Raw genomic sequence first — 12,883 nt, 5'->3', positions numbered from 1 at the left:
TATATTTAATATTAAAAGCGTATATCCCACAGGGTGGCTTCTTAACGCCCCGCCGCCGCCGCCGCCGATCCCCGGGGAGCCGTATCTAACACTTAACCCCGACGCACGATATAGTAAGCTTCACCACGCCTGACCCAGCTGCTGCTTCCAGACCAAATATTTGCACACTCCCACACACACGCGCGCTCACACCCTCTCCGTGTCATCATCTATATACCGTGGTATATACACCCGCCCGTTAAACCGGTTATTAAAATCGTATTACTTCATTAAACACTATGTGTACGATATATATATATAAATACACACTGGCGTGTGCGTCTTCATCCGCGAACGTGTGAGTGTGTGCGCGCGTTTATACGAATTACGCGAGCTTCCCTCCGATTAAATTCCAAACACGATTATATATTAATAAAATATAATATATAATATTTAATATAAGACGGTCGGTCGAAGGAAAAAAAAAATCGCGAAATATTATTATTGACTACGTGACTGAACGCACTCGCGCGTATCTATAATATAATATTTTGTATACGTATATATATTATTATAATGTATTATATTGCGTACAATATTATTGTGTACACGCGCGAGAAGCTTTTGACGATAGGTCGTCGTTGTCGTCGTCGTCGTCGTCGTCGTCGTCGTCTTGTTTTCAATAAAATATTCATCTGATTTATATGTTTAGCGCTTATACATCATTTATATGAATATATAATAATATGCCAAAGACGACGCTCGAGTGGCGAAAAAAGAACACGATTGCTTATAGAGTCTCCATGGTAGCCCGTACAGAATTTTGCCTCCAAGTTAAAAATATCAAAATGTTCTACAACTGCCTATTTTTTATACTGTGTAGTAATATAGTATAAATAACAGTCTAATTTTTTGCCATCCTATTATATCATTATATTTAGTTACGTTTTATCATACGCCGTGTTCGCCATTCATTTATAAGAAGCCGCATATTCTTCTCGTGATGCGATTGAAGAAACAAAAAACAAAAAAAAAAACGTATAACAGGAATTCGTTAATGTTGGCGATTGTCAATCGGAGGACGGGAATAAAAAATCGCGAGTATAGGTTCCTGTATATAATAGGAACACAGTGCAGCATTATTATTAATCGATACGAGTGGCAAGTATTCGTATAATGTCGTTATTAGTCTGCGAGTTTGTCGATTTATATGTGTGGCGTGAAATCGTTTGCCGAGATCATTCACTTTACGACCGTGTATCAAGTTACAGCAATAATAATACATCTGTGTGCCACAACTATTAAACGCACGATTATATCATATCGACAATCCATCTGTATAATAAAAAATAAAATGTTCAACTAATATTTTAACAGCTTCGCCATAATATATTATTAATCGAGTGTAGGTATATACACTTTTACCGTCTCGACTGTAGCGATCTACAAGGGACATAAAACCATAATATATGATATACCGGGGACTACAAGAATAAGTGATTGATCATTATTATTATTATTATTATTATTATTATTCATGTACAGAATAAAGGCAAAAACAATTAGATAGGGCATCTATCTATATGTATAGATACGCACATAAATTGTTATCGATGTGTATCAATTAAAAAATAAATGATCGTAAAACAAATAAACCGTATAATTTTGTGAGCCACGACTATAATGTATAGAATATATATTAATATACCTAATATATTATCGGACGAAGTAGGAGGCAAAACCTGTTCTGAATTCGTAAAAACGTTTTCTGCGGTTTAGCATATTATACAATTATATTATTCTATTAAATAAAAAAGTACAAACTAATTTTGAACTACGAATAACCTGTTTTTTTCAATTTTGAATCCGTCGCACTGAGCTCGCCTACGCTACAGGTATTATATTATTATAGATTTCTCGTCGGCCAGTCAGAATAAAGTTTCGACTTTGCCGGTATACAACATATGACGTGGTTACCCGAAGCATTTAAAATAGATCGATCGTTGGATCTCCGGAGCGCCACCGCCGCTTGTCACAATATACTCTGCTCGTTCCGACGTCATATAGACGACAATATAACAACAACAACAGTAATAATAATAATAATAAAAATATAAGGACACTGCGCAACCTTATGACGTTGATGGGTCGGACCTCCTGGGCAAATTGTGTATACGCAAACGGGGGGGATTACCTCTCGACCAGTTTCATATGCATTATTATAAGCCGCCTTATATACGGAATCGTCGATTTATAGACTCGACCTAACCTGATTGTCGTGTCCGCGTGTTTGAAAAAACTTGCGCGCACGTTTCGTCGTCGTCGTCGTTGTATTATAAATAAATAAATATATATATATATTATATTGTCCCGGGTAAAAAGAAAAATTGCTCGTACGTATCACTTTTTTCATTCGCTTTATTGGTTTTTTTTTTTTTAAATTTTTGCAGAGCAACCCGTACGGACTGAAAGACTCGACGGGCTCGTCGGACATGTGGTCCAGCGCCAGTCTGCAACCGTCCACCGGCTACTATCATTACGACTCCACTCTGGCCGCTTACGGGTGAGCAGTGTTTATTTTTATACTTAACTACTTACTCATCGTTTACACGCGCTTGAACTTTGTTTTATTACCAACCGTTCCTCAGCTCTTTTGCGTCGAGCGCGCGGGTAGATCATCGTAGTCTGCATGATAATAAAATGAGTGTATAATTATTAAAAGGCAATGGCAGTAATACTACTTTAATTGTACGTATATGTATAGTGTTATATTATAGTAGTTACTAGTTATAGTACTACTACTACTACTACTACTACTACTACTACTATACTACTACCCAAGACAAAATGGCCGGTTGGCGATAATATCGATTACTCGGCGCCACCGCCGTCACGCACCGGTTATACCGAGGCCATATATAGAGAGAAAACACGATCGCCGCCGCGGAATTCCCGACTAAACTCAAAGGGCATTGATTTTTTTTATTATTATTATTTCTATTCCGTTTACCCCGTTTTTACGCTTTTATTTTTATTGTTTGTATATATAATAATATAGTCGTCGGTGGCAGCTTTCCTTTTACATAATAAAACCCGCAGGTACATACAACAGATATATATTTCTATATTATTATGCTGCACCACCGAACCGCGGGGTTGTGTTGTTTGCGCTCACGGAACAGTTCTGCTCTCCAACACCCCTCACCACCACCACAGCCGATCATTATATATTATATACGACAAATAATCCCCAGAGCTTTTGTTGTGTTCGTATATATACCTATGTATTATTATGTACGCGTAGCGAGCTTCGGCCATTGATTCCCGGCGAAGACTTAATGGACTTCTGCTCTCCAGGTCTCCTCTCCGCCACCGAGACGGATCTCACCGTCTCTGTTTACGTCTCGCTCTCTGTATAGTATACATCTGTTCTATCCCAGTGCGCGTCTCTGTCGGGCGCGATTATACAAATTAGGCGGTGGATGTGCGGCCCCCGTTATTATTCATATTATTATAATATTAATATACAATAATATGATATAATACGCGCGTGGATGACATGTTGTGACAACCCGGCGGGAGACTCGCCGGACCGGGTGCCGTTCGGGGGAGGAGGGGGGGCGGGGGTGGTGAGGCGGACGAAAAAATAATTTATTTTTTATCCGAATAGACGCCACAGAGACGGAGAAACAATAATAATAAAAGCGCGCGTGTGTGCTGCAGACGAATATCATATGCGCCCGTCGTCGTCGTCGTCGAGCATAAATTACGCGTCGTACGCACACACGCGTGTTCGTTATACACACACATAGGCGCACGAACACGCGTTTACGTCCCGGTGCGGGGTCAAGCGCGTATGGATGCATAAATCTAACCGGTATTGATCATAAATCTTCTATGCGCGCGCGAGATCCACGCGTCCCCTCGACCGCGGCCGCCGCCGAACCGGACGACGCGCGGCGCGTCCTCTCCGCAACTGCGTCCCCACGTCTTACCTACACGCGTTCCCCGTGTCAATATTTCGCATATCTGACCGGACGTCCGTTTTCGCAGGTACAGCGCGGGATACGACTTGGCGGCCAGGCGGAAGAACGCCACCCGGGAGTCGACGGCCACGCTCAAGTCGTGGCTCAACGAGCATAAGAAGAACCCGTACCCGACCAAGGGCGAGAAGATCATGCTGGCCATCATCACCAAGATGACGCTCACGCAGGTCAGCACGTGGTTCGCCAACGCCCGGAGGCGGCTGAAGAAGGAGAACAAGATGACGTGGGAGCCCAAGAACAAGACGGACGACGACGACGACGACGACGCCGGGTCGTCCGACTGCGAGGACAAGGACAAGGACGACATGCTGATGGGCGACGAGAAACACTGCAACAAGGACGTCAGAAAAGGTATGCGCCGCAATATCACTATACTTACGCCGCGCGAATATTATGCATTGCGTCACTGTTAGAGTGTTTTTTTTTTTTGTTTGTGCTCGCGGAAAAACGGCGCAGAACGGTGCGTAACGCATTACCGTAATTGGCGCAACCCCTCCGTGATGTGTTTAATAGAGAAATCGGACGAGGATGACACTTGTGGAATATAATATGTGTGAGTGGCGGACCCTGCAATATATACGTATACATATTTTATTCGTCGAAAATTATATAAGAGCTTTTATACGGTCGCGCCGTGCACCCTAAACGGTTAATATGTGTGCGCGCGGAGAAGGCGCGATACGGTGAGAGGGTATGTGCGATGATAGAGAGAGAGAGAGAGAGAGTGAGTGGCGGTCGTCGGGCATATTATTACCATTTCGAAGCTATTAACGAAAAGTATTTTTATTTTTTTCCTATAATATAACGACAATCCCATATAATGCGGGCGCTTGCGAGGGGGCCACCAATGCACCGTAATAATAATAATATTGTAATATTATTATGTGCGCCGTTTAAAAACTGCGGCGACGGGGTCGTCTCTCGCGGGAACGCCGCCCGAGCCATTTACACTCGGGCGGCGGATGAATCATTGTCGCCTCCGCGGGACGTGCCCATTTGTATATATGTATATAGCCCTCTTGTACATTATTATTATATAAACGTATACTATGTGCATGTGTGTATTATCGTATTTTATTCATGGCCGTAGTGTATATTATATTATTGTAGTATTGTGCAGCGCGCGCGTACTCGAAACGGTAGGGCTTTCGCCTTTATCTCGGCCATCTCCCGGTCACGACCGGCGCGCGATCCGTTTCACACCCAGACCGCGTGTTGGAAAAAAATATATAAATATAAAATGTACACACACGCGAGCGCGTAAGGTAATTTATTCCCGTTTCTTCTCGTATGTGTTATATTATTATTATTATTATAAAGATGTCATGAGTCGTATATGCGCACGTATATATATATAGGTACGTGTAACGCCGTGTGAATCGGCCGCTCGCGACTATTATAATAATATAATATTATGCGAGCGGCGGCGGCGGCTGCTGCTGCTACTCCTGCTGCTCCGGCGGATGCTGTTGGCCGGTCGATTCGTGAGCGCGTTTGTGTACGAAATTTGCATATCCGCGCAATTACACGCTCACACGCCGTATACACACACAATATATAATATAAAATGTGTGTGTGTGTGTGTGTGTGTGTATGTAGGCTACATACGCTTCTAAACGTGTGTCTGATAATAATAATAATAATAATATATAAACAATACACGCGAGTCGTGAAAATTCCTATTATATTATTATTATTATTATTTCGACGATAGTAATATTATATACGCCTAATAATGTATGATATTATTCTCCGCGATTGTGCTATATTATGTCCTGTTCTTGCCGCGCGGACGTGTGCGATTTTCTTTACGCTCACGCATATAGCACACATTATACGTCAGACGTCCGTCACATCATCGTATGGCATTTAGGACGGGGTGACTATATACATTATGTTTCGCATATATCATTATGTATGACAACGGTTTATTTCCCGACTAGTACTGTTGCACGTCTGTACCTCGTACCTGCACGCTAAATGCCCGCGATATCCATAAATTACCTTCATGTTCGCTATATAACATATACATTACACCCGTGACCGTAATATTCGTATCGGATTTCCACGGTTGGGTTCTCGTCAATTTTTGCTCCGGACGTCGAGCGGTCCGACCGTGGATATTTTATATTTTCTGATGGATAATGGTATAGGAAAAGAAGCGCGACGATGACATAAGTCAAAAATGGACTTCCAAAAGGAGCCATGGCTATTCCGTACTATTATTTCGAGCGACCATAATTATTATTCTAAAGCCTATTTTCGCTCAGACAAGTTTCAAAGTTATTAACTGTATGAGCGTTAGATATTTTAAATCGAATGCTAGATTTTGCTGGAACGCAATAATATCACTATAGGCACTACTACATCCTCGTTTGCCAACTCAACCTCGCGAGATCGAGTTCCCGGCCTGCAAACACTGGAACCCGATCTCCCGACTTTCTCTCGTGTTCGCAACCGAACGGAATGATCATTACGGGTTTTTTTTTTTTTTATGTGCGACATCAGATAGTCACGGGGATCACATGATGGGCCAAGGCGTCATGTCGGACGGCGACGACGATCGCAAGCCGATGCTCCAACACCTGTACCACCCCGATCAGATGCACCACATGAAGGTGCACCACCATCACGTCATGCAGGACGATCACCATCAGGACTGCGGTATACCGTTGCCGCCCACCAAGCCGAAAATATGGTCACTGGCCGACACCGCCGCGTCCAAGACTCCGCCGCCCGGACACCAGTGGCCGAACGTCATCAGTCCGAGCCTGGCTTCGCCCGGTTTCACCATGCCCAACACCTCGTCGCTGTCGCCGTCTGGGTCGTCTTACTCCAGGTGAGCTAGGTTTGAGCTACGTATACGTACAATAACGTGACACGCAGTCAATAACACAAAAACATCTAAGACTAGAATTTTTTCTTTCGTCCCTTGAAAGTTCCTATACACTCGATACTGTAAACAACTCTATTTTATATAGCTTGAAAAACTCATAAGTCAAATTTTTTATTATTAGCCTTGATGTTCGAGTTATCAGGACTTTACTGTGTACGTACCAATTAATGTAATAACGCGAAGCATAGCTTAACATAATAATAGTCTTGGTGGCGAACATAACGGGGGACCGCGCAGACGCGACCGGCCACGATGACTTTTCCATTGTTTTACACCTTTCCCCTCTCCTGTATAGTATATATATATATATATGTGTGTCTTGTACACAGATTTTATTACATGTCAAAGTATGATAAACAACAACTTTAGGTGATAAGCTACCGATAATATGTTTCGCAATTAAAAAAGATTTGGCTCACATAATATCACATTCGTGGGTTTTATCTATTATTAGGTCGGGTCGTCCTACTAAATCGAAACCGCGTGCAAATAATAATTGATCGAAATTAATATTTTTCTATGACCATTTTAACCGTATTTCTGTGCACAGGTACGGCGCCAACGGGTTTTACGGCAGTGGTTACAATGGCGGCAACAGTAATTCGTCGTCGTCGTCGGCCCAGCAAATGGCCGGATATCCGGACGTGCAGACCGACACGCCACCGCAGACCCCGCCCAACATGAAGTTACCGCTGTCCGCCTCTTCCGGTCAACAGCAACAACAGCAGTTTGGCGGCCATCAGGGCACTTACAACGGGTACCATCACCAGCAGCAACAGCAACAGCAGCACCAGCAACAACAGCAGCACAACAACTATCACCACCGGCAACACGTTCCGCCGCTCCAGCAACAACAGCAGCACGATGTGGTCAGGTCGGCCCAAGAAGTACTGCAGCAGCAGCAGCAGCAACAGCAGCAATATCATCAACAGCACGTCGCGCTCAGCCAACACAACAACAATAACAACTCAAACACAAACAACAACAACCATCAGATGGCGGTTGTGGCCAACGACGCGAGTACGGCGTTCAAACCGTTTTACAAGACGTGAGTATACAGTGTGCCGGGCGTAAAATATCAGCAGCTTGCGATCGCGGATCGACAGGTTGCCGGAATCGGTGGACATCTATCGATTTTTACGCTACATAAAACGATGACAGTTAATATATTATCATAATCTCACACGTCGCCGTGCATTTTACAGGCCTTCGCAACAACCGCATCAACAGCCGCATCAGCAACAGCACCAGCAACAGCAGCACAGACAGATGAACGGTTACGTGTCGCCCGTGTAATTTACACCACCGATTGTCATTTCGGGTACGTTATAGTGGACGACATATATATATATATATATATATATGCGTGTTTTTCTGCGGTGGAAAGCGATGGAAAACCGAATAAGAATTATTGTTGATATTGCGATATAATTGATGTTTTGCGGTGAACGTGTATCTCTACACAGGCTGACGCGTAATGTGATAGCGAAAACCCACTCAACGATAGGCACACAATCGTAGAAAAGATAATTACGGTTTTATTTGGTTCGAGGGACTTCATCGTATTTTTTACGATTTTAGTTCTGTTTTGGATTTCTCAATGACAACCGGCCATGACTATTTCAATGTTTTGAAAAAAACATATTCATTTAATATATCATATAATGTCAACATTTTTAGAAAAATATTCAGATAAAATAACACACCATAAAAATTGCTTTTTATCAAAACAGAAGTGTTATTAATAATCGCGTATACCTATAATATAATGTTATACATTCGCACAATCACATAATAGCAAGTACTATATATTATTTAAAAACACACGGCGACAAGACTATAAATAAATGCCACCTAAACGGATCACTCGGTTAGTGTTACCGCATGTGTACACGCCTATATTGTTTACGAGCACCTGCTCGGGTCCTTCGGCGTACGATATCTGTTCGGACGATGTATCATAATAATATGGCGTGTACCTCGCTACGTACGTACAATATTGCCGTGCCATTATAATCCGTGGACAGAAGTGCAGTATGATATGGAACGAGCGCGAGAGATCGCGATGAGGGGGGGGCATAGGAGAAGTGGTGGGGGGGGCGAGTGACGCCGCCGGAGGAGGAGTGTGCAGTGTATAATAAACCTACAAGATAAAAACACACGGTCGGACTGCGAGAGGGGAGGTCGTGTGGAGAATCGGGTGGGTACAGAGTGGTTCGAACGCTGCTGCTGCTGCTGCTGCAAGTGTTGACACTGACAGATGAGCAGAGATTAAGATCGGTGAATGGGTTACCTCCGTCTGCGTTTCCGTCCGTCCGTCTGTGTGTGTGTGTGTGTGTGTGTGTGAACAACACATATAGAGAGGTCTATCTACCTACCTACTACCCGTATTATGCATTATAATAATATTGTATATAAATACGCGTCAGACTGCATATTATAAACGCATTTAAATGCACACGCTCGCTCCGTCCGTACACGCTGCACTCTCGGCGACGCGAAGCGCGTCTACTCGATTACCTCACGCCCCGTCGGCGTTAAGGCATTTTCCGTGGTGCGCATATTACGACTGCAGTTTAGGCATACAACAATATGCCCATTGGCTGTGTTGCGCACCCCCCCGCGGCCATCGTTATCGTCTGCACGCTAAATATTATTGTCGGCGTTACCGCACTTGGATTTCACAATAAAAGCAGTCCGCCGTAGACGCGCAACCGTTCACAACGTAATAGCGGTGCTATCATATTTCCGTGTCGCGAAATTTCGTTAGCGTTTTATAATGGTTAACAAGGGGTAACCTAACCTATAATGGGTAACGATAACAGTTGTTCGGTCACGCGCAGTACCTATTATAGGAGGCGCGATATAGGGCCGGCCCTAAATTTTACGCCGCTCCTCGGGATGAAAATAATTTCTCTTTTTCCATGATGTTTTCGCCCGAAAATTGTGTAATACACTAATAAATACACTAATCATCGGTGTTACGTTCCATATTTCCATATACAATCTTATACGTATTACCTCCTGCACCCGTTAAAATTATGCTGCAGTAGGCAGCGGGTTTACCAATATAATTAATTGATATGACTGAATTTGCCATTATTATGTACACAAATAATATATTATGTATCAAGATACTAGTAATTCCTGTTTAGTATGATAAGTAAGCAATAGTCAATAATATGTCCAATACCTTTTAACGCAACATAATAGTCTAAAAACAAAGAAAAATTGAATAGATAGGTAGAACTGAACACGAATGTATCTGTACTATTAAATCATAATATAATATTTTTGTAGACATTCTTAACATCAGCTACTTATTACTTGTCGTTACTATCAATGTTTGGTTTTATGGATTGTAATATAGAATATTCTATGTCAACGTATACAAATAATAGATCGTACTATTGTCTCTCACTGGAAAGTTTTTTCATTTAAATTTCTGATGGTGGTAGGTCGTCGCAGATACTGCGGACAAATGTCCCAGTCGAACATCTACCAACATATACCCGGACAGTACACCCGTGTCAATTTCAAGACGTAATATGCTTGCAAATAATAAGTTTACCAGTTGGCTGGGAATATACGAAATTCTCGTCGGACCCGCCTCGTCTCGGTGCAATAATAACCGTCTCGTTTTTGCCCGGCGCTTTTGCCGTCTTGTCGGCTAACTGACGTCGTGTTTAGCCTTTTTTAATTCGACCGTCGCTGCATGCAGCTGTACACGTCATCGAGGAAAAGCCCGTGCGAATTCGGCTCGAGGTGCTCAGCTGTTAAAACTATCTTGGCGGACCGAAAGTTTTGCGGGACGAGAAAAAAAAAAACGCTCGGAAAAGCGAAGCCACTCGGCCGCTCTTATTTTTTCGCCTCCGACTGCTTTTCGCGCAGATACGACACAGATGCGTCCGTTTCTCATCGCATCGGGCCGGGTCTCGCACCCCGCGACGTAACACACGCATTATTATATGTTATTCTTATTGAAATACTTTACAAACGCAATATACAGGAGGTATACCCGATTATATGATAATATTATATAGGCGAGGTACGACCACGTGCAGTGCGACTGTATAACAATAATTATAGTACCTGATATGATGTAAGAAATACGCCATTTATATTGTTTGCGCCACCGACCGCGCACGTTGGTGTTGAGATTTCTCGCGGGGACCAATGCACCCGAAAACTCAATACCCCTCCCCCCCGCACTGTTCTCCACATCCCAGTGGTATCAATACGAGACATACCAATGTATACCACCTATACGAGTGTAATAAGTTTTATGGTATATCCATATGGCGAGAGATGTGAGAAGAAAATATGATATTTTATTATACGCGCCCTGGCGAGTCTTGGGGAGGGGATGGTCGCTGATAGGCTATTATAGGATTTATTACATTCGCAGTAGAAATATATATACCTATAGGTACGTTTCGCTCCACCGCAATATGACGTATTAATAATTTTTTTTTTTTGTCCGATGTTATCGTCGACGACGGCTGATTTATTGTATTTTTTGCGATTTTTAATTTTCAGGACGTTCGGACGACTGAACCTCCAGACACTGCTGCTGCGCGGTCGATCGCTCGCGCTCGCCAACACGGGAAACGGAAATTCTTCGACTACTCTATACATATTATATATATATTATTGTACTGGTCGCCGCTGCCGCCGCGTCGGTCGCTTTAAAGCATATGTATATATATATATACATTATACATATATTATTATATATATATATATTGAATAAAAATATATAAACGACTCCGCGCGGGAATTAAGAAATAATTTTAACTGTTCTAACATTCTTCTGTAGATTTGTAAAAGCTAACATATACTATTATTATTATTATTATTATTATCATATTATCATTATTATCATTATTATTATTATTATTATTTTTACCTATACATAAAATATCGGTATTGTATATTGTTAAAAAATTATATAATATGTTTGTGTTCTCAGAATAATATATATTATATTAGCCCCTCGTACGCATCATATATACAAAATTATATAACGTATATGGGATGTAAATAAGTTGGATTGCTCTACACGCATTTATGTATCGACAAAAAAATTATGTTATCTATTATAAATAATTTGTAAATATGAATTTATATTTTAAAAATCGATTTGGAGTGCAATTTGGGGATAAGAATAAAAGCATATAATATGTTTATTATTAGTTATGGATTTTCGTTGTTTATTTAATTAGTTTTTTTTTTTTATATATATAATATTATTATTATTATTATTATTATTATTTACTGTGTACAAAAAACAAAAAAAAACGAAATAGAAATCGATTAATTTTCTCTCTGAAAAAAATGTATTGTTCGTGTATATCATATTATCGTACCTATAAATACTTTTACATTATATATTATTCTTTATATAAATGAACACTACTATTGGTCGTCTGACGCGATTTGACAAATGTTCTCCGCAGTCGCAGTTTTATCGTCATCACCATATTATACATGTCGTTATATACCGGATTTCTGCGTTGAGGGCAGAGACTTGAACTATAAAAAAAAATTAACAATTATATAATACTAGAATGGAACCTCGACTAAACCCACGATTTTGTTAAAAAAAAAAAAATGGTTACCGAAATTTTGAGAGTAATAGTGATACTTACTTCTCTAGGTAGATACTTTCCAAAGTAATTTTTCCATGGTTAAGGGTTTTGATAGATTTTATTTGTTCCAACAATTTGGTCTAATCTATAAGATCCGTATCGTAACCGGAACCGACATTTATGTTCTTGTAGGAACAAAACTTAAACTGAAAAAAAAAATCACATAGTGTACAGAGTGTAGCAGGAAGACCTGATAGATGAAAGAACTTTTGTTCTAATCGATAGTTTATGTCATTTTATATATAATTTATAGTCACTTGCGCTACACGTATAATTAAAATTAATTTATATTTATAATTTGAATTAAATTT

The 12,883-nt window shown here is 41.1% G+C and overlaps 1 protein-coding gene across 2 annotated transcripts in view; it reads left to right on the top strand.

Annotated features, from left to right (window-relative positions):
* Window positions 1–12,182, top strand: part of LOC132940955 (homeobox protein caupolican-like) — a 65,916-nt gene extending 53,734 nt beyond the window's left edge. For both annotated transcript variants that reach the window (XM_061008768.1, XM_061008769.1), the window contains exons 3-8: window positions 2,430–2,542; window positions 4,033–4,376; window positions 6,534–6,864; window positions 7,472–7,969; window positions 8,127–8,242; window positions 11,461–12,182. In XM_061008768.1, coding sequence (XP_060864751.1) covers window positions 2,430–2,542; window positions 4,033–4,376; window positions 6,534–6,864; window positions 7,472–7,969; window positions 8,127–8,217 — 1,377 coding nt within the window. In that variant the 3' untranslated portion in view covers window positions 8,218–8,242; window positions 11,461–12,182. The remainder of the gene's footprint in view (window positions 1–2,429; window positions 2,543–4,032; window positions 4,377–6,533; window positions 6,865–7,471; window positions 7,970–8,126; window positions 8,243–11,460) is intronic.
* Window positions 12,183–12,883: the final 701 nt, after the last annotated feature.

This window comes from Metopolophium dirhodum, chromosome 3 (genome assembly GCF_019925205.1).
Source record: "Metopolophium dirhodum isolate CAU chromosome 3, ASM1992520v1, whole genome shotgun sequence".
Classification (NCBI taxonomy): Eukaryota; Metazoa; Arthropoda; class Insecta; order Hemiptera; family Aphididae; genus Metopolophium; species Metopolophium dirhodum.
This window is presented reverse-complemented; position numbering and strand designations above follow the sequence as displayed.